Source organism: Ornithodoros turicata, chromosome 9 (assembly GCF_037126465.1).
Source record: "Ornithodoros turicata isolate Travis chromosome 9, ASM3712646v1, whole genome shotgun sequence".
Classification (NCBI taxonomy): domain Eukaryota; kingdom Metazoa; phylum Arthropoda; class Arachnida; order Ixodida; family Argasidae; genus Ornithodoros; species Ornithodoros turicata.
This window is the reverse complement of record NC_088209.1, coordinates 41086318-41107374: the sequence shown is the minus strand read 5'-3', so window position 1 is coordinate 41107374 and position 21057 is coordinate 41086318. Positions and strand designations below refer to the sequence as shown.

The window sequence follows — 21057 nt, the reverse complement described above, 5'->3', positions numbered from 1 at the left end:
ATTGAAAATCTTGCACAAATTCCGGACACGTTTACTGCAAAGCAATCTTTTATTCGGATGGGTTGCTCCCACAGTATACAAACTATAAAAAGTCCAGAAAATAAGTGCGCCTTGTGGCGCAACTTCTAGAAGACTTCCACACTGTTATACAAAGCCAGAGGTGTGTATCGCGTCACTCGCATATATATACATACAGGTAAAAAAAAAAAAAAAAAGGAGGAGACATCTCGAAAAAGTCGGAAGGGAAAATAAAGAATATTTTGATTTATAGCACACGCGTTTATATACCACACCACGACACTCAGATGTGCTACTCAGAGAAAGGGAGGTCATAGAGGCATAGGTAGCATGCAGAAGCAAAAAGTCACTAGGGATCTGCATTTTTGGTTTGGTCCAATATAAGTGCCAAATATATTATATCCTAACACCTCTATCATATTGAAGCAGGTATACCTGAACGGCATTTGCACAATTTTGAAATAAACATTTTTCAGGTTCAAATTTGTTTGTTCAGTTCAAACAAATTTTTTGTTTTGATTTTGAGAATGCTTACTGCGAAGTCAGATCTGCACTGCAAGAATGGAGGTTTACCAAGCCAGCATTCACAGTGATTCCTTAGTTAGTCTCCAGATTTGTTTATGATTACAGTGTGCTTGCGTACACTTGAGGCACATTGTCACGGAAATTAACATAATTCAACACTACACTGGTATATAGTGAACCAAACCAAAAACATAGAACTCTAGTTGCACTCAAGATACTTCAACAGGTGTGGAGCAGAGCCTGTCACCACGACAGGTCTTGTATGTGGCCAATCACATTGGCTGCTCATGATGATTGGTCTGTGTTCAGCCAATCACTGCACTCCCTTTGGAGCTCCACCCAGAAGCACTTAACGGGAAGAGAAAGAAAAAAAAAGAGAGAAATTGCAGAGATTCACACTTCTCTAGCTGTGATGAATGAACTCCCTTTGAGTGCAATGTCACCAAAGAAAGATGAAATAAGTTAAACAAAATGATGAGGGGAAGAAAGGAAAAAAAATGTATCACATGAAGAGTTCACAGTCGTAACCAACACTTGTTTTTTTTTTTTTTCTTCACTAGAAAGTTCTGCACCATTTAATGAAACCACCGGGACAAAAATACCACTTCACTGGGATAATCGACACTGAGCTGCGCAACACACTCTTTTTTTCGACATGGGAAAAGAAGCACAGATATAGGGCTGACAGCACCCATTAGATGGAGAAACAGTACAAAAAGTGCATAACCATTACAACTGTTATTAGTGAGCATGTCGCAACACAGGTCATATTGCTCAAACACTCTCCCGGCTGTTAGAACAAGCTTTTCATTTCATCTCTTCCTGCCCGTGGAAGCGCGGAACAGACGCGCGTCTGCCAGCGACTTCCCCAATTTTTTTTTTTTGTTTGTTACACACGTGGTATCAAAAAGTTAAAAGGAAGCTAGCATTCCACACAGTTTTGGTAATGAGACAGTCACAAAACGGGCGTCGTTCCGGAGCGCTTCTGTTCCGCCGCCTCGTAGACGTATCGGACACATCAATCAGACTTATCCCGTATCAAAGAGGGATCACAACACCGACACACGTTCGACTTGTTCGGTTCAGGGAGGACGTTGGGACTCCGTACAAAAAAAAAAAAGAAAAAAGATTCTACCCTCCTATTCGTCAGTTACACGTTAGGCACATTCAAGAGACCGTGCTGCTGCTGTCCTGTTTTTCACTTCTGGGGTTGTATGAGTAGCGAATATTTTGAATGCTGAATTTTTTTTCATCAATACTGATGTTTTTAATTTCTTTTTTTTCATTGGAGTACCGCAAGCAATGGGACACTTCCAATCATCACCAAAATAAAGCTGTTTTCATAGAAAAAAAAAAAAAAGAAATGCTGCATGAATGTCTGTAGCATATCTGAATATACGTAATCTGCTCTAGAATAAGCATAATTCTAATAATTCTATAAGTATTCCTCAGTACCTAGGCGTTGCAGATGCAAAAGGTATTCTTGGAACTGAGGCAACATAGAATTAAAATTTGAATACTTCCGCTCAATTCACTCTTCTGAACATATGGAACAGATGTGGTGTACACTCGAGGACACAAGCATTGCTGCAAAATCTGTTCCAACACTGTGAAAAAAGAAAAAAAAAAGCAAAATCGCTCCACATTCAAAAGTTTCAAATTTCAAGACATCCTCATCAATATCTCAGATTCAATCACCAATGACAATCGGTTGTTCCATATTTGATAATTCTAGACTGATCACACAACCCCCTACAATTCAGCTTTTCCTGCGTGGCTTGGTCCCAGACAAGAAACGAAAATGAAAAAAAGAAAAGAAAAGAGAAGATGCTGATGACAGTATGCTGCACTTGATGAACAGACACAACAGATGTCTTCCTGCATAGCCTTTGACATGAAGTTCCACTTCCATTACACTGTACAAAATGCATCCAACCAACCAACCAGAAATAATCACTCATGTCAGGTCTACTATGTACAGTAAATACAACCTGGAGATTTTGGCTTGCAGCTCACAAAACGTCTCACAAGCAGCGTCAACAGTGGAGGGCATACGTACACAGTCTGTGCCAAGTTGGCAAATTTGCGCAATTTGTGAAGTGAAAGAATGACCATAAAGCTGCTCCAAAGTTCTTAAATGTTCTGGTGTGATTAGTGTTCTGTTGAAAGCATAATATGATACTGCCACATTACTAAAATAAAAGTGGCACTAAAAGGCTTTGGGTCCGACAATAAAAACAGAAATGGCTAAACTTATCTCAATTCTTGCAGCAGTGAAAGAAACAGGATTTCAGCATGTTAAAATTATGTGCGCATTTGGCAATGTTTTCAGAATGAATCCGTAGCAGCAAATTTCTTGCAAAACAGAAAGTTGTATCTAACCGCCAGTCAGACCATAAAAGTGCCAGTCATTCAACAGACTTCTATTTGTCTGCATCAGCGAACTTTCTGTCCTATCGGATGCCGCAGACATAGCAAGGTCGATGTTTTCCTTATGCATAAAGGTGATGCTAGACAGCCTTTGCATCCCTTGTCGATTTCAAATGAATCGGGAAATCTGCTGAATACTGCCGATCGGCTTGCATAGGTTGCTATCCCCCCACCCCCCTTTCAGTATGCCCAGTACTGTCATCTCGGCGCGCAAAGCAAAAGCACACATTCATAGAAAAACAGTCATCACTGCTGCCAAGGTGACTAAGTGGCATTTCAGTTTGCACGCTAGCAATTCTACAAGCACCAGCAAAGCTCATATTTCTAGAGACACCCATCCTTGCTACATATTCAAACATAAAAAAAAATGTAACACATATGTGAAGGAGGGGAATCTGTGCACTTGAACGAAAGATAATCCTGCACAACCATTTGAAGCTGGCCCAAATGGTGCAGGATTGTACAGAACAAACAACAAGCAAGTATCCAAATTACAAGCACGGAACAGCATTCGAAAAAAAAAAAAAAAAGGCTCCGAGTAGGTCGCTTTGGCACGTTCGTAATAACTCTACATAATCATACACGCTGATCGCTCTGCATCTCCTTACTGCACAACGCGAGAATTTACAGGACCAGTCTCCGAAAAAGCTGACAAGTAGCTTAGGAACAAGGAAATTGCCCAAGGACGTCTTTCAAGGCTTGCAGAACGTACAAGGGAATTTCGATGAAGTGTATCTAGCGACTACCACCTGGGGAGTTATTTCCTCGGAAAATTCTCGTCATATTAATTCATTGTTTAACTCGCAATAAAGATGTGAGAAAGTCACTAGACCTTTTCGACTGTTCAACTGGTTGGACGCCACGACACCTTCGAAGGACCTCTTCCAGAACATTAGGTAATTTTTCTACGTTGAGAAACACACCTGTACTATGCCACCCCCCCTACCTTAGGACACGAGATTGGATGCAAAGAAACACATACGCATGTCCCTGCACTTGTATTCAAATTCAACACCTGGTGTGGCATGCGAGGAGAGATTTTCACGCTTGTGTTCGTTGAAGGTTGCCATCAACAGCCAAAACTTCAAGATTTGAAAGGCAAGCAGAGAAACAATACAAAATTTCTATCGTTCTACGACATTACAGGGTGTAGAAAGAATTAAGTACTATCACAATAGTTAGAGGCTTCAGTTGCTATCACAGGTGGGTTTTGAAAAAGAAAGAAAAAAAAGGAAAAAAAGATAGCGTATAGCAAGCTGCCTTAGACCACTACTCCAGGTCAACTCCAACTCAAAGACAAACTAACGTAGGAGAGCAAAGGAAAAATGCGTCCGTTGGTCAGCTGTGGAGCAAAAAAAGCACTTCAGATTATTTTCTCATATTTTGCCTAAAAATTCCATCTTCCTCTTAAACAAACCCACGTAGCAATATGTGAAATTTGGTGCTACACAAAATTACGTGCGTAAATTTGGCTTCTCTATGTCGTGCTTATCCAACCCCAAGTTGAGTTATTCTTCCGCGACCCGCAATCAGCATCGCATCCGCCGTGACCAACGCGGAACGTTGGGAGGGCACTCTCCTAGTACATCCAAGTGATCGTGCGCCATGCATGAATGAGGAAACTTGCATGCAAGTAAACGAGGCAAGCTTTTAGCTAAAATGGGCCCTGCAGGTATAAAATGAAGGAATTTTAAAATGTTGCATCATTACTAATTCTGAATATACTTATGGGTAGAGGCTTAAAAATATTAGAGAGGATAAAGAAAAAAAAAGACACGGAGGACCAAGACGTATAGCTACAAAGGTACAAATGTTACTCTATACAGTGTGTTTGCAATGTGGTGCTTCTCTTAAAAACAGTGTGTTATGGCACTTATCCGAGCTGCTCAAATGCTGTGTGCAGCTGCAAAACAATCAGGGTGCTTCTCTCATACAAAGCAAGATTGATCAATGCTGTCACTGAATTGATGGCACTTTCTACAAGAGGAAACAAGCAACCTGTCAAAGCAGCAAGGAAAGATAAGGATGCAAGTTGGTAGGGCAAGGCACAACTCAGAAAAGTGGAAAGAAATCATGAGGTTTCTGCAACAACAACAACAACTCTGTAGTCACCGGAAAGAGCTGTCGGACGTCTGCGGAAACGAGGCTGCGTCAGGAACGTCAAGCGGGTAATCATGTGCGTCGCCAGTTCACGTCACCGTTGTGCTTTTCACGTCTGGGGCAAGATGTTCCATCAGTTTTCATCGCAATCATCATCAGGAGGAAAACTTTTTGCGGGTTTCGTGGAAGTGAACACTTAGACATACATTCTACAGCATCTATAACAGATTTCCAATTGGAGCAAAGAATAGTCCAGGATGGCAAGATGTTTCAGCAACCATAAATGAAACGCCTGCCAAGCACACAATCTTGGGACGCAAATTGCCCGACGTATTCCCGTTTGGAACTCAACTTTTAACTTAACTTTTAGAAGGTTGGACACGTAGGCAAGTAATTCTGATACCGTTGCTAGTCACCACTGGACAACCCACCGCTACAATTCTGCCCAAAGTAGGCAATATGTCGAGTGCTGGACAAAAGTTTACAGAAAATGCTCCGGCGCATTCCTTCCTCGGAGTGACGCACTAGCCCAAGTAGCACAGCATCTTGGCCCAATTTTGACCCAATATTGGCAATACTGGTTCAAGGTTGGACCAATGTTGGGCCGGTACTGGCAATGCTGGTCCAAGACTGGACCAATGTTGGGCCGGTATTGCCGATATTTGGCCAAGACGTCTGGGGGTAAATCATGTGTCTTTTCTTTTAAGGCTGTGAGGGGCCAGATGGGACAAAAACTGCCATTTTATCATTGGTGCAGAAATCTCGTTTAGGCCACAGAGCAATTTGCAAAGCTGAGCGGAAGAGAGAGAGAGAGAGAGAAAAAAAAAAAACATGCAAACCAGGGAGCAAAGTAAACATTCAAATATCACAGGGCGAACCCCACTAGGGAGTTCCTGCCTGCGTCTCGGAGAAACCTAAAAGATGTTAAAAAACAAACTGGTGTATAGACTGCTAAAACCAACTGAGCTTTTCAAGCCAGCCTTTTCGTAAAAGATGAAGTGGGACCTCTCGTGAAATCCGTGGGTCAGACAGATGGAGCTACGGAGGTATATAGTCTCACTGACCGCAGCGCAAATACTATGTAGTCGCAGCTTCTCTCAAATAAATGTGAAGAAACTAAAACGAGAAAAATTCCGTACCCTAACATCCGACCGACAACACACACACTCGGGAGCCCTTACAGCTTATTCGCCGTTGCAGTAAAACATCGTCTGAGTTAAATTACAAATTCTGCGTATCGCACGCTGCACGTTACATATGTGCAAACGCACACCAACCGGTTTGCATTTTTCGACGATGATGTCACACTTTTTTTCGGGCACTGCTTGGGTGCCACCCCTCGACGGCATCGGATGCCACTCCGCGAAGAAATAAAAATGAGTTGAATTGACGCACTTATTGAAAGCGCGTTACACGCGCAACTTTCAGCGTAGAACGGCAAAATTTTCGCCGAGTGTGTTGCGCCATCGGTAAGACATCGCGGTACGAAAACAAAGGGGAGGCTTTTCAAACCGGGTGCACAACATGTTGGACAACACAGAACAACACTGCACGCAATCGTACAACAGCGACACGGCTGGAGTGGCGGCCGTCCACAATGGTTTCTATGTACAAGTACACACACGCACTGCGGTCCCCCAGTCAGTGGTCCCCGCGGAGCAGCTCCACCAGGAGGTTGAAGCTGGGCGCCTGCGGATCGTCCGAGGGCGCCGCCGCCGCCCCCGCCGAGGCTATGCGCCGCGATGCAGCCAGGGACTCCTTGCTCAGCTGGCAGGCACGTTCCAGTTCGGGCACGCACAGCAGAAGTTCCCCAAACTTGGACGGTTGCGATGGGTAGTGGGAGTTTGTGTATGCCTGGAGGGCTTCCAGCACTTGCTTCTTGCATGCGCGAACCTTTTCGGGCTCCTTCAGACCGCTTGCATCTGTCGCGTAAGAGGTAACGAAAATGATTCTCGGGATTTTGAATTTTTTTTTTTTTTTTGTGATGGAAAGGCAATTCTGGTCGTGATGTACGGGAGAATCTCGATGATACGATCATTTTTTTCGAAGACCCAGCTGGAATGTGTTATGTGTAGGGCCTGACTTTTTCGGGTTTTATTTTTGGCCAAATTCGGGGGGTAAATATCGGGTGATATTTTTAATTTGAAAATTCGGGTGTATTCGGGTTAAATCCCGTTACGGCATATTCTGTCGTCAGGAATTCGGGTGTATTCGGGTGATTTTTTTTTGTTTAATAAAAATTTGTCTTAACGTGGAACTAATGTTTAGCAATGTTATCGAACTTTATTTTAATGCACGCTTATGAGTGTGCCACGCGACCCGGATGTTTTCGGGTAGATTCGGGTTAAACCCGAATTTTACAGATTTCGTTCGGGGGGTAAATATCGGGCGGATACGGGTTTAACCCTAAAAAGTCAGGCCCTAGTTATGTGTAATAGGTTACAACTGATACTTTCAGACACCGAGTGACAAAAGCGATGAAACGAGCGATGATACGAAGAGGCGAATGCTGCGCGAGCAGTGTGCATCTCCCGTGCTTCCGCAGGAAAGAACGGCGTTCCGCGCCTCGGCCCCTTGGCTGCGGCGCTTCTCATTCGTCTCCGAGTTAACTGCTTGTGCATGATCTAATGCGCTGCAAAAGTGTCTGGGGTCGACCTTGCGGGAAAGATCGCGTTAAAACTTTCAGACTTCTTTGATCGTGAGTAGAGAGAGAGAGAGAACACATAGCAAGAGTGCATTTCCTGCACTGTGGTGTGCTCATCTACTTCATCTCTGATCATACGAATTTGGATGATACAAATATTTTCAGCAACCCTGAGAGATTCATGTCATCGAGATTCTACTGTACCAAAGTGCGGTTACATGTGAATAGATTACTTACTGACAGACCTAAAAGACAAACGTTACGTGAAGTATGCGTAGAAGATTGTGCCTTGGGGTTAAACCTCGCAAAATCAATTTTTACCCCCCTCAATTACGTCATCATCCCTCAGGGTACAACCCGCGAAAACACCCACGAACTTGCCAAACTCAGTGCAAACTCGGCAAACAATACTGGCACTGAAGAATGGTATGCACTGCACATTCAGCGCGGAATCTCGTCTTCACCTGAAATGCTAGGAGTGATGTTTCATATTTTTCGCCCGAAAATCTACTTTTCCACCATATTTTGCCCGATTTCACCCCGTTTTACAGCTCCCGAAATAAAATTTATTTTTTGCCCATGATTTTCAAAAAACGTAAAACATGAAAGGGCCCAAGCATGCATGAGTTTTAGAAGGCTGCGTAAAACAAAGCAAAATTAGTTTAAAATACTTACTGAAATGGCTAATGTTCATAAAAAAATCCTCGCAAAGGATCTAAAGTGCCCATTATCCAGCAGGATGGCAGAGTGGTAACAAGCTGCTCTCACTACGTAAGCTACTTTTACAGTTACTCTGATGATACACACAGAAACTTTCTATTGTCCCAATATACTGGCCCAATATTGGCTAGATATTGGCAATACTAGTCCAATGGTAGACCAGTATCAGCCAGTATCCAGCCAATAATGGGCCAAGATGTTGTGCTGCTTGGGGCCAGCATCACTGTGGGCCAATCACTAACTTAATTATGCAATTTAATTTTATTATTTTATTTAATTAATTTTATTTAATTATTTTTCCCACCTGAAGTGAGAAGAATGAGAACCTTGAGGCAGACAAACTCTCGCTGGTCCACCTGTAGTCGCCGCAGCAGGTCGGTCAGGGCAAGCATCCGTTCAATGACCGGACCCATGCCCAGGTCGCGGGCTTGCCCCAGTGTCACGGACTTGCCCATGGACACTCGGATCTCGTTGGGTGTCCCCGTCGACCGGTAGCAGCAGCTCAATAGGAGCAGCTCACACCAGGAATTGATCAGAAGGGCAATTTGGTCATCCACCTGAGGAGAAATGTTGCCCACGGCTCACTCGAATTGCAAGCAGGTTGCATCATTAATTAATAATAATAATACAATTAAAAATATAATATATATTATATTTTAAATTAAATTAGATATATAAGATAGTTTAAAATTTAAAAATGAATGAAATATATAATAATTATTAATTAATCAATTGAGCAAGACAAATCAAATGCAATAAGGCGCATTGTGGTCTCATGGGGAATGAAAAGGGCTGACAGCACCACAGATGCAGCTTTTTCATCTAAGAGACTAACCTGTCAAGACGCTGCATTCACTCACCGAATGCAACTCAATGCGGCCTTTACTACAGCTCAGTGGTGTTACCATTTGTGACAAGTTGATTCTCCTAGATGCCGTCACTGCTAGAACACATCCTTCTCCCTCGCCGACACTACCAACCTTTCACAACCACACTTCTGGCATCTTCAAATTAGCTGCATTTTCACCTTCTCACTATGTCAAAATTGCTTGGTTCATCGCCAAATCCAGCCACAACTTTTTTGGACACCATAGGACTTGGGCCCTCACTGTGAGGTAACTCATCATTTCAAAACAGTACCACCAACAATGTGTCCCAATCATCATCATCATCATTAAAATAAAGTTCTTGTTGTTCAATAAGGAGTTCAAGATGGAAGTCTCTTCATGGATATGGAGCTGGCCCTCAATTAGAATCTCCAAGCAAAACAGTTGTGGTTTCACTATGGAAGTTCCAACGCGCAACAACACGAATGTGATTACAAGAACTTCTTCATTTTGTGGGATTTTGGAATGCAACTGTTTCTTTCGAAGGTTAGGCAACAATGTTCGCTGTCCTAGCACGCTGACACATTAGAGATATGTTACCAACTTGCAGAGCAGTGAAAACGTGCCTGTATTTCTCTGAAGAGGGGCAAGCTCTTGCACCACTTGACAATTTTGTAGAGCCTATGGTCAGCTATGTTGCACAGGCTGCTGAGGATGTTGGAGCTGCCATCCATCGCTGGGAGCTCTGGAACTTGGGGCGCCGCCGGACTGGCCGCCGAGACCTTGTTATCAAACTGCTCGGAAAGCCTGTAAATAAAATGGTTAAAAAAAGAGAGGGAAACACATTTAGGATCTCCTTAAAAAGGCTGCTAAATTTGTGCGCAAAATTTTTGTTTGCAGAATATCCCAACACTCTGAAGTAGGTATTATATCATATTACAGGCTGAAGTTTTTGGGAATTTTTTTTTTTAATTCGGGGGGTAAAAATTGGGTGCATAAACGTGTGTTCTAAATTCAAGCAAATTCGGGTGAAAAAACTTCCAGTACACTAAATTTGGGGAAAAAATCGGGCTCTATTACAAATGAACTGTACTGGGACTGTAAAGGAGATGTAGTGGGCCATGGTGATGTACCCTGGACGGATGGTTGTGGTGTAGTAGAATTTATGGAATAAACGCAGACAAAAGTATTTCCTACGGTGTGAAAGAGGAGGAAGATTGATAGGGGCCTTTAAAGATGTAATACTCATGGTCCCTTTCATGGTCCCTTTAAAGCTTGAAGTTAGCTGCTGCTTTACGTGACAGTTTCAAATGCTGTTAATTATGCTTAGAGCCTGACTTTTTAGGGTTAAACCTGTATCCGCCCGATATTTACCCCCCGAACAAAATCTGTAAAATTCAGGTTTAACCCGAATCTACCCGAAAACATCCAGGTCACGTGGCACACTCATAAGCGTGCATTAAAATAAAGTTTGATAACATTGCTAAACATTAGTTCCATGTTAAGACAAATTTTTATTTAAAAAAAAAAAATCACCCGAATACACCCGAATTCCTGACGACAGAATATGCCCTAACGGGATTTAACCCGAATACACCCGAATTTTCAAATAAAAAATATCACCCGATAATTACCCCCCCGAATTTGGCCAAAAATAAAACCCGAAAAAGTCAGGCCCTAATTATGCTCAGTCGCTGTTCTGCTTCGTACCTGCTGATTTCTCGATCCGTGTAGTGCCAGAGGTGCTCAACCGAGACAATCTCTTGCACTAAAGAAGGGATCGTGGGAGGCTGAGGCCGTGGAGAGGACGACGCACTGCCAGAGCTGTGGCCCATCTCTGCTTGGGAACAAGACCCCGTACTTCGGGAGTCTTATGAGAACCAACAAAAGAAACACGGCTATAGTATATGTACTTCAACAAAATCGACTATTTCTGTAAGCCTAAATTGCAAGCGTGAATTGTCCCGCAACAGCAGTACAGTTAAAGGGTTCGGATAAAAGCATGCAGCAATACTAGTACAAAACTCGATGCAGTTATCAGATGATATGCCCATGCTTTCCCACTGTGTTTTGGAACAAATACTCGAGCGTTTTTTCAAGGACCTCGTTAAGGCTCGGTCGTCATTTTGTCCGTTACGTAAACCACAGTTTATGACCGGGACTTTTTCGCAAAAATATCTATAAGCTATATAAATAAATGGCTTCAAAACTATAGTTGTGATCCCTGAAAAGCCAAACTAACATAGCAGCTCCTCGAGAATAAGGAAAAGATGAAAAAAATCGAAGATTTTCAAGGACCGTGGTGTTTTCCAGGCCTTGAAAATGGCATTTTCGAATTTCAGGGTATTCGAGTGTTTCAAGGACCAGCGGGAAAACATGGATGCCACATGCAGGTGCAGAAAAAAAAAGATTGTAAGAACACATCGTACTGTTGCGTTCACTTAAAGATGCAGTTCCACTTACGGTGCAAAAAAGAAATGGGCGTTACCTTTCTGAAGCAGCGGAATAGGTTCGTTGTTGGATTCGCACGCAGAGGCGTCCAAGGGGTTACGAGAGTCGTTGAGCAGCTGCACGGGCAAGGAGTAGGAGCACTGGTAGGTGCTACGCCCCCCACGAGTACGGTCTTCTCGAATAGCTGAACGGCACAAGCGCTTGTCATGTCTCAGTAACAAAATCTGGCAACATGGCAGCAACTATTACGACCTCAGCTATTTAGAGCACAGTTGACGTACAACGTCTGAACGAGGGAAGTCATGGATAGCTTCTCTGCGGTGGAAAAATTGGCATTTCCGCGGGATCCCGCGGGCAAGAGAGAACAACAATGAGGTGACAATGAACACGGAAGCTTTCATTGTCAAGATTCCTGAATAGCTTTTAATCTTTACTGAATGTTAACTGTAATCACTGGTGCACACCCACCTTCGAGCTTCATTCCAGTACGCAGGCACTTGTCAAAGCGGCACGCAGGGCACTTTTTCCTGGTAGATATGGCAACGGGGCAGGAAGCACCCCTTAGGCAAACGTAATGCTTCTTGTTCTGCACGGTGCGCTTGAAGAAACCCTTGCAGCTCTCGCAGGAGAAGATCCCATAGTGGAACCCCGAGATGCGGTCCCCGCACACGGGGCAGGGACCACTCAGGAGCTGTTGCCTCGAGACCCCCGGTCCCGCGTCCGCACCCGCTCCAGAGTCCGCGCTGGAACCGTCCGCAGAGGGACGCCTCGTGGGGCTCGACAGGTCCGAGGCGTTGGATTCGTCGGAGGCGCTCGATGCCACCGATGCACTTGATGCTATGGGCCGCATACAGCAATCGTGTATTGGATATCGGATTTGAACAGTATTTTGTCGAATATATTCGAGTCATCGATCATACACCCCTGTCATAGAAATTGTAAGGATAGGGGCTAGAAGGAAAGCTGGGAGAGAGAGTAATAGGGTAGAGCAAAGGGGTTGTACGGAGGCAAGACCCTCTCCCAATGTCTAAGCCCGGGAGGTGTCACGATCGAGATTTTGGATTGGGCCGGATTCGCCCACCGCCTTCTTTCCACGTGTAAAGACAAATCCGAAGACGTGTATCCAATCCAATGAAAGTCGTGCTTGCTTCCGTTGGGCTTTCCGTGTGCCATGCCGTGTGCGAAGTGTGTTTGCATTGTCTGCTCTCACGTGTGCGCTCGAATTGTGTCTTATTCCGTAGGGAACGAGTGTCGTACGGTGTACGCCTCGTGCTGCGACATGAAAAAAAAAAACGCCGCACGGAATCCGTAGGAGACACCGTTCGTAACACGTTAGGTTAGGTTGGGTTGGGTTGGGTTGGGTTACGGTAGGCCTAACGTATCGATCATGGCGGCTCCCACGTTGAGATGCCCCTCCTTCGCTGGCTCGGTTTCTAGTTATTGCGAGAGTACTATGCCCCCTGTGACGGTGTGTCTTCTGGCAGTTCCGGTTTCTACGGGCTAAATTTGTCGGATTTTCGGTTCCAATGCGCACAACACTGGTGAAAATCCAATCCGATACAAATTGGAAACTTTTGTAGCAAACATTTGGAGTGTATCTACAAAAGACATGACGGAATGAACGACAGGGGATGAAAAAACACAAACACATAACACGACAGTCTTGTAGAAGTTGATGAAGCAACAAACAGGCCACTGCTAGCATATTCCAAATGCGGAGCTGGGAAGGGGTGCAAGTGTCACTACAATCTAGTGGTTACAACATACCCGTTGAGCGTGCATCCGGCGTTGACTGCACCAGGGCTGGATCGGGCATGACCACGTAAGGGTAAGGCGGGCCCACCTGATCCCCGCCAGCATAAGCGTTCCGCGAGACAGACAGATTGCGAAGGTGGGCTGCTGTAGGTGACATGCCGTCCGAAATTCGGTGTCGCCCCTGACTGGGGCTCTGTGATGGAGAATACACGGACCCTCCATCCACAACGGGCACGTGCCTGCCCTGAAGAGTCAAAACAAAGTCTTTCGTGATTGAAACGCAAAAAATACAACACTCATCGGAGTAAGTCCTGGCCGAGCGAAGGTGGATTTTTTTGCAAAAATTTACAGAAAATGATGCTAAACTTACTCATGGATAGGGCCAGACTTTTTCGGGTTTTATTTTTGGCCAAATTTGGGGGGGTAAATATCGGGTGATATTTTTCGTTCGAAAATTCGGGTGTATTCGGGTTAAAAAATCCCGTTACAGCATATTCTGTCGTCAGGAATTCGGGTGTATTCGGGTGATTTTTTTTTTGTTTAATAAAAATTTGTCTTAACATGAAACTAATGTTTAGCGATGTTATCAAACTTTATTTTAATGCACGCTTCCGAGCGTGCCACGCGCCCCGGATGTTTTTGGGTAGATTCGGGTTAAACCCGAATTTTACAGATTGCGTTCGGGGGGGGGGGTAAATATCGGGCGGATACGGGTTTAACCCGAAAAAGTCAGGCCCTTACTCATGAAATGTTGTAGTGGATGAGGCAATTAAACGTAGAAGGACAAAGACAACACGAGCCTCGCAAGGCCCAGTTGCGTACTTCGATTGAATAATGGCGGTTGAAGAAAAGGCACCAGCAGAGGGTTTCGAACCCAGACTATCGTATCTGACTGGCAACCAGTGGGTATGGGATCGAACCCTACTGCTTGCGCCTTTTCTTCAACTGCCATGATTCAATAGGCGATTTCAGGAAACCCCAGTGCTCCTAGTACACGCATTGCATCCTGGGATGCTTATTGTCATGGGGAAAGGGAGAATGATGCTTCACGTGGCGCTTTACCTTGGCACGTTGCGGACAAATGTGCCGAGAGGGGAAAAATCAAAACAGTTCGCAGACATTCTCCCTTCCTTCCGATAACACGAGTTCCTACAGTTCAAAGCGGCGCAAGGCACTCTGGGATTTTCTGAAGTAGTCTATTGACGCCGAGCTTGGATCAGGGAACACATTCACTGAGGGGTTCTTTTTTTTACTCCAAAAACATGGACCTTTCTATCCGTCGGACTTCGGGCTCCCCAGGCTATACCACACCCAGTGATTGGCTCACCTGCAAAGGACTGCTGGCAGGAGAGTAGACGGACGAGCCGTCAGAGCTGGCACAGTGCCGGTGCTGGGGAACCGGACTGTGGTGGGCGTGCGAGAAAGAGGGTCCCCCACGGCCCAGTAGAGGGCTCTGGGTTGGAGAGTAGGAGGACCGAGAACTTGAGCTGCTCGTGGGCCTCGGTGTGGGCACGGGGCTCTCGCTGTAGATGGAGCAGGGCGGTTGAAAGGCTCCGCCACCGCCAAGCACCGTTGGCCGCCCGCTTGTGGACACTTCGCCTGTGCGGGATGGACAGTTGAACAATTTCCGCAAGTTGTCAGAAGAAATGTTGTCGAAAGAATTGTTGAAGTTTCACCAACAGCTCAATGTGGGGTCTGTCGACGAAGCTGTTTTTGATCGAGCCGTCTGCTTTCGCGGCGTCTGCTTGTGATCAGTGCACGCAACTACGTTACTGCCATATATGCCGGGCAAAAAACTTAAACTGGCTATTCAACCTGCGATTAGGAGTCTACAATGCTGTCCAAATGATGGCTGCGGTAGCTCAGACTGTAGCCAAAACAAGCGAGTCGCAAGTCATCCATGCCATGACAGATCTTACTGGCAGTGCTATTTTGTGTAGCCTCTATCCCAAGACAAAAAAAGAAAAGGAAAAGAGATACCTGACTGAAAATAATGCAATTAACTTGTATCTGCGCATATGTAGTTGCAGGAAAGGACAATGTCAAACAGATAAAGCCCTGCACAAAAGGACACCTGCTGAAACAGTGTGCTTCAAATGGCTTACCAAAAGAAGGATTGTGGGAGACCCGCTCCTGAAATGCTGCAATATTTGTTCCTCCGTAAGGCACGGTGGGTGTCACCGTGTGGTTCGAGCTGCTTACTGGGGCTGTCCTCAGCACACCCTCCTTGTCCCCACTGCTGTTTGCGAGCTTTACATAAAATTGATGCACGTGTGTGAGTAACGCTGGAACACAATGATGTTCCAACAACAACAACAACAAAAATTAAAAATACATCAAGGACAATGCACATCGCTTCGACCGCTCAGAATGATGTCCATCCAATGCCCATTCAATGTCAGGTGGGTGGAAAATAGTGGGTGTTGTTTAGACACATAACCAGATGCAAAAAAGCAATTCCTGGTGTGGAGGAACTAAAGTAGCATGCTTTCTGTCCACACCATCTCAAAATTTAATTTACGTACGCAGAAAAATACTTCTCCAGCACTACAACGATGAAAAAGTTATTTTTAAGCTTAATTATTATTCGTTAGATTATTTCATTAAATAATTATTTATTTGTTTAATTATTTTAATTAATTCACGTTTAAATTGTACGCTTAAATTTTTATTGTCGTAGCTTGCCATTTTAGTTGTAAAGATGACCGTTCCCGGCACTTGGACTATATTCAAATATACTTTTCCTTACAAGCAGCTTGTTGTAGCACCAAGGTAGATTATTGTATAGATTAGATTAGATTAGATTAGATGTATAGATTGTTATAGCAGCTTTACAACATGTTCCATCCAAAGCCCTTGTTTCTGTCACACAACTTTCCAGGATTTTTTGTTGTTGTTGTCAAAAGGAAACATGTAATGCATAATACACACCATGTGGGAGACACTGTTGGACGTTGCAGCAAGACTGACGGGAGACGCCCTCTCGTCCCGCTCAACTACCATGGGGCTGTGCGGGGCGCGGGACTTGTGAGCGGCGCCTGTTGGAGGCTCGTCGGTGTCCGAGAGCTCTCCCTCCCATGACATGGGGCGCTCCCTGTCCTCCGGCTCGGGACCCCATCCCGTGCCATTCACCCGCTGCTTCTTGTGCCGCAGGTTAACCACTCCTGCCTGCGTCACCTGACACACCGAAGACAAGGTCAACGCAGCGTTATACTCAGTGTTGTCCCAGCTCCAGTCCCCTCAAAATGAGTGTCCCTACCCCCACCACATCTACTGGAGACTTCAAATATGTACGGGGTCCGAAATTTTCGGGTTAAATGCCTTTCCCGGATCTGTAATCCGAGGTGAAATTGGGCGCTATTGATGCATTCAAGTGTTATCAGATTTTTTATTTTTTTATTCATTTTTTTTTCTTTCTATCCGGCAAACGTCCTGCCACTAAAGTGCATAGTGCATATCAAGCACACATACCTCGAGATTTACAATGACAAGTACCACATCTTCTAACATAAAGTGTGCCTCAGATAGTTTATTGTCGCACTCAGGTAATATTTACGTGAGCCGTGCATGCTAAATAGTGCACGTGACCAAATGCGATATGTGATTAGAAATCTGTAAGTTATCGGTTTTAACCCGAATTGACCCTAATTCAGGAGGGAACAATCGGGTTAGCCCCCGAAGACGTTGGTCAGTACCGATTATGTATTAAACCGTGTCAAAAACAAGAGGGCACAGTCACCTGCATGACCTCTGGATCGTCCCCATCGTCGGCCCCGTCTTCCTGCGGCGCCTGGGGAAGCTGGGGCGCCACTTGGCACATGCGCAAGTCCTCCATGGACAGCTGCACCACCATGAACAAAGCCGCCTGGACACTTCCCCGGTTTGGCTACTACCTTTCACACCTCTGCTCACCACTTCAGGTGGTGACTCCGCTTGCAGTGCTGCGGCACTCATGCTGTGTTCTGGTCCAGGGTGCTGCGAGAGACTGCCGTTTAAACGCGACAATGCCAGCAACGTGGTGTGCACACAACTGTGGACAAGTGTGCAACATGTGTGGACACTTACACACGAGGGATGTTAAAAGTGTGTGGGTTATGATTGAGATTTGTGGAGTGCATCCTTCGAGGTGTGGTAGATTGTGCAGTTTTATTAGGCCCGTGAATTCTCTGCGCTCAAGGAGAATGAGATCAAAGGCATTTGCTCTACGTTGATCTCTTGAAGGATGCCTCGCCAATGACACATATTCAACGATTTCACAACATGCACCCCCTTAACCGCGTCCCTCTCCTCTAAACGCCGCCCCCAGTTTTGCTTGTTTGTTAAACATTAATATTTTCATCACCACTTGCTTTAATTAATATCAAACTATATGTTCTTAATTTCTGTTTGAATTATGTGCTCGTGCATTTTTAACTGATGTTCGAATTGTGTGTTGTTCTTTGTTTCATTTCACCTATAACGGTGTACCACACTTTCTGCTGCTAGCTGTTTGCGGGCATTAGACAATAAATAAATAAAGGTGCATCCTCGTTGTTACTTTATTTTTTCGTATTCCATGCTCACTGAATGCAAGTAGCAATACAAACGAAATATACGAAGCAATACAAACTCCTTTCTGAGTTTGTCTACGTAGTCGACCTAGACAATGTCCTTTCTGACACTAACTTCCTCAAACTATACAATTGCAAGGCTGTCAGCAGTGAACAATACGCAGATTTAATTTTTGTGCAGTAAGCTTAAGCGACGAGAACGTATCGCGAACTTCCTGCGATTCTGCTTCGAGTGTGCGATTTCCACGCAACATGTTAACATTTCTAGCATTTGCCCCATGCACAATACCATCAGGTTATTTCAAGAAAACTTGGTCATCGAGATATCATTGTTGTTCGCAAAAGTAAAGTAAAGTAAGTTAGAACGGAATGCAGGCCAGATTTCAGGGGCAACTCGTGCTGTCCGCGATGTGCCATTATCAACAGTCTGTTAAACAATGGTACCGACGACTAACAGAACGAATCGCCCAACTCATGCGGAATTTCACACCAAGTACAGACACGAGGTACGTCATCCAGTATGCGAGTTGATCACCACGTCTGACATCAAGAAAAGGATCCTATGGAATGCGGCGATCGCTTCGGGCAATCTCAAATCTTCACCGCCGATCAAACATATGCAAACCTTCCAGTAAATCTGATAATCCTGCACGTATTCAACACAAAGCATCCGGAGTGTAGTCAACACTGAGGATTAGTCACTCCTCGAAGGAGGAATTTTTTTTTCAACAGAATTAAGAAATTTTGATAGTGAACTACATCGTATGAAAGAGGGCCGATATTACAGTCTTTTTTGTACATCGTCCGCGAAGCACATGTTATTCGAGAGCTTGCATTCCGTGTCAATCGTATTGTATAAATCACTCAACGCTCGGCACCGTAGTTCATGTCCAGGGTCAGTACCCTGCACAGTTCACACGCGATCGTCATCTGACTGCAGCACGGTGTCTACAAAACCGCCGACAAACAAATTAATTCGATACAAAAAATGTTGAACGATATATTTGTACATACCCTCCTCCATTATGTATCGGTTTCACCGGTTCCTTCTAAGAAGGAATAACTCAGTTCTGTCAGTTTGCATATCACTTTCTTAAGCCTAATGTGAATGGCTGACGGGCTCGTCGGAATCGCAGATCCAACATTCACAGAAACATAGTGTTGGCTACCACGGTGGACATGAAAATGCATCGGATTTCCCCCACTTCACGGATCACACCAGGCGAAGGTCACAAACACGACATTTTGACGAAATGTCAATATTTCACAGACGGCGATGCAACACAACGTTCTGCACTCTCGGCCGAGGAGACAACCAGTTAACCACTGTAGCAAGAAAACAAGCCATATAGGTGTCGCTAGGGGTGAGGTACGAAAGAGAGCAAGGTGAAGGACTTATGGAAAGCAACAAAGGCTGCAGTACATAGGTTTACTTGTCGCGTGCCAATGCGATTTTCAACTTCCAAACAGTTGAAAAGACAAGTTTGCGAAATATTACGTCTGTAAGAACACACTCTCGTATTGCGTATCAGCCGAGGCCGACGTTAGCTCAGACAGCCTCACAAGGACGTCTTCAAGGCCAACTGGGTCATCAGTTTCGATTTCGTAGTTGCGATGGACGGGTCCGACTTTATGGGGACACTACAAAAGATAGAGAAGCAGTACATATTTAAAGAAGAAAAAAAAAAGCTGGTACAAAAACGCTTGTGTGATCAGGTGAGCCGTTTTGCGAAAAATGCGAAACAATTAAGTGGGGTATAAGTCGCGTTTGGTCTCTCCGCCCGACGCCGTGCAGTCTGGTGCAGTGCTGTGGTGAACTATAGTCGCTTACGGAAGTATTTGAAAGCGTGTTCGATGTAGAGGCGGGGGGTCACTATTTCGCAACAGTATGAAAAGGAGGCCGGGAACGAGAAATAGATCAGTAAATGCGACCAAGTTGGTGGAAGATAGGAATTTGCAGGGGTAGGGGGATAGAAAATAGGGGCGACAATAAACTTGCTCTCCCTATATCGTATAAAGTATGCCTTGCTTGCCCCTATACCACAATGTGTCACACGCCGCATGTGAGCAGATATTTCCCCAGGGTTTTCATCTCGGGTGGGAGGGGGTGCTGGTGCCTCGTAAGGGTGTGTGTGACCAGTGGCGTAGTCAGCCCCTTCCTACCACGGGCCGACCAACGCAAATCGTGCAAATCCGAGGAGGTGGGTGTGTGCGGGGGAGAGAGAGAGAGAGATCCAGCGTGACGATCACGAAAGTTCTTGCTGTTTCTGGCGGCGGTCTATCTAAGCAGCATTGAATAGTTTTGAAAATGTGAGGTTTTCAAACTACTTCCAATCTCGTGATGCGGCATCACCGGCCATGACAGCCTGTATGTATATAACAGCATTTTTTACGTTTAAATATTCTAGATTTTCATATCTCATCTTGCTGTATGCACACGTATGTGCGTGTTGGAACAAACCGGGATCAGCAAAGGTGTGTGTGTGTATGGGGGGGGGGGGGGGTATTTAATAATTGCCGACAAATGTGTCTGGCTCAAACGACAAAGGTTCCCCTGTAGGGGACGCACAAAAAACAAAAAAAACGGGGTGTTGGAGGGTGTAGATGAGGCTGAATAAATCAGTGCCCCTCACACCTTCACTCCCAGAGATCTTACAGCGCCCCTTTCCAAAAAATACATGCCAAAAAGAAAAAAAAAAAAGCCCGAATATCAGTCACCAGATATGAATGTACGGAATTCTAACACCCTCTCGAGATTAAAATCATGTGCAAATCTCAGGAGGGGGGTTGCGAAAGCAGGGGTCGGTGATAAAACGGGATAACTGCAGGCTAGCTAAAGTCCGTCTACTCCGCTCTGGAGTTGGAATCTTTAGGAAAAAATCTTCCCGGAAGCTTCCCGGAAACAACACCATCAGATAGCTTCCAGCATTTGCTCTTTGAAGCACTACAGGGGATGACGGAACGGGACAGATACGTGTGACGGTATGGCATGACATATCATATGTTGCAGATTAGCAGATGATAGTGAGAGCCTCGA

The 21057-nt window shown here is 44.9% G+C and overlaps 1 protein-coding gene across 1 annotated transcript; it reads right to left on the bottom strand.

Moving 5' to 3' along the window:
• Positions 1–1102: 1102 nt before the first annotated feature.
• On the bottom strand, positions 1103–19365 carry LOC135368973 (nuclear hormone receptor FTZ-F1 beta-like). The gene is made up of 12 exons (XM_064602555.1): positions 19035–19365; positions 17210–17445; positions 16402–16647; positions 15576–15720; positions 14798–15069; positions 13483–13714; positions 12184–12552; positions 11753–11899; positions 10975–11134; positions 9891–10071; positions 8742–8994; positions 1103–6995 (listed from the first exon to the last, which is right to left on the bottom strand). Exons 2-12 carry the CDS (start codon positions 17321–17323, stop codon positions 6715–6717), a joined length of 2400 nt encoding a protein of 799 aa, XP_064458625.1. The 5' UTR covers positions 17324–17445; positions 19035–19365; the 3' UTR covers positions 1103–6714.
• Positions 19366–21057: the final 1692 nt, after the last annotated feature.

Coding starts and splice junctions, on each gene's coding strand:
- LOC135368973 (XM_064602555.1), bottom strand. CDS start 17,323: ATGGTGGTGCAGCTGTCCATGGAGGACTTGCGCATGTGCCAAGTGGCG. Junction 10,072..10,974: donor ACGGATCGAGAAATCAGCAG/GTACGAAGCAGA, acceptor TTTTATTTACAG/GCTTTCCGAGCAGTTTGATA. Junction 6,996..8,741: donor TCTCATTCTTCTCACTTCAG/GTGGGAAAAATA, acceptor CTTACGCGACAG/ATGCAAGCGGTCTGAAGGAG.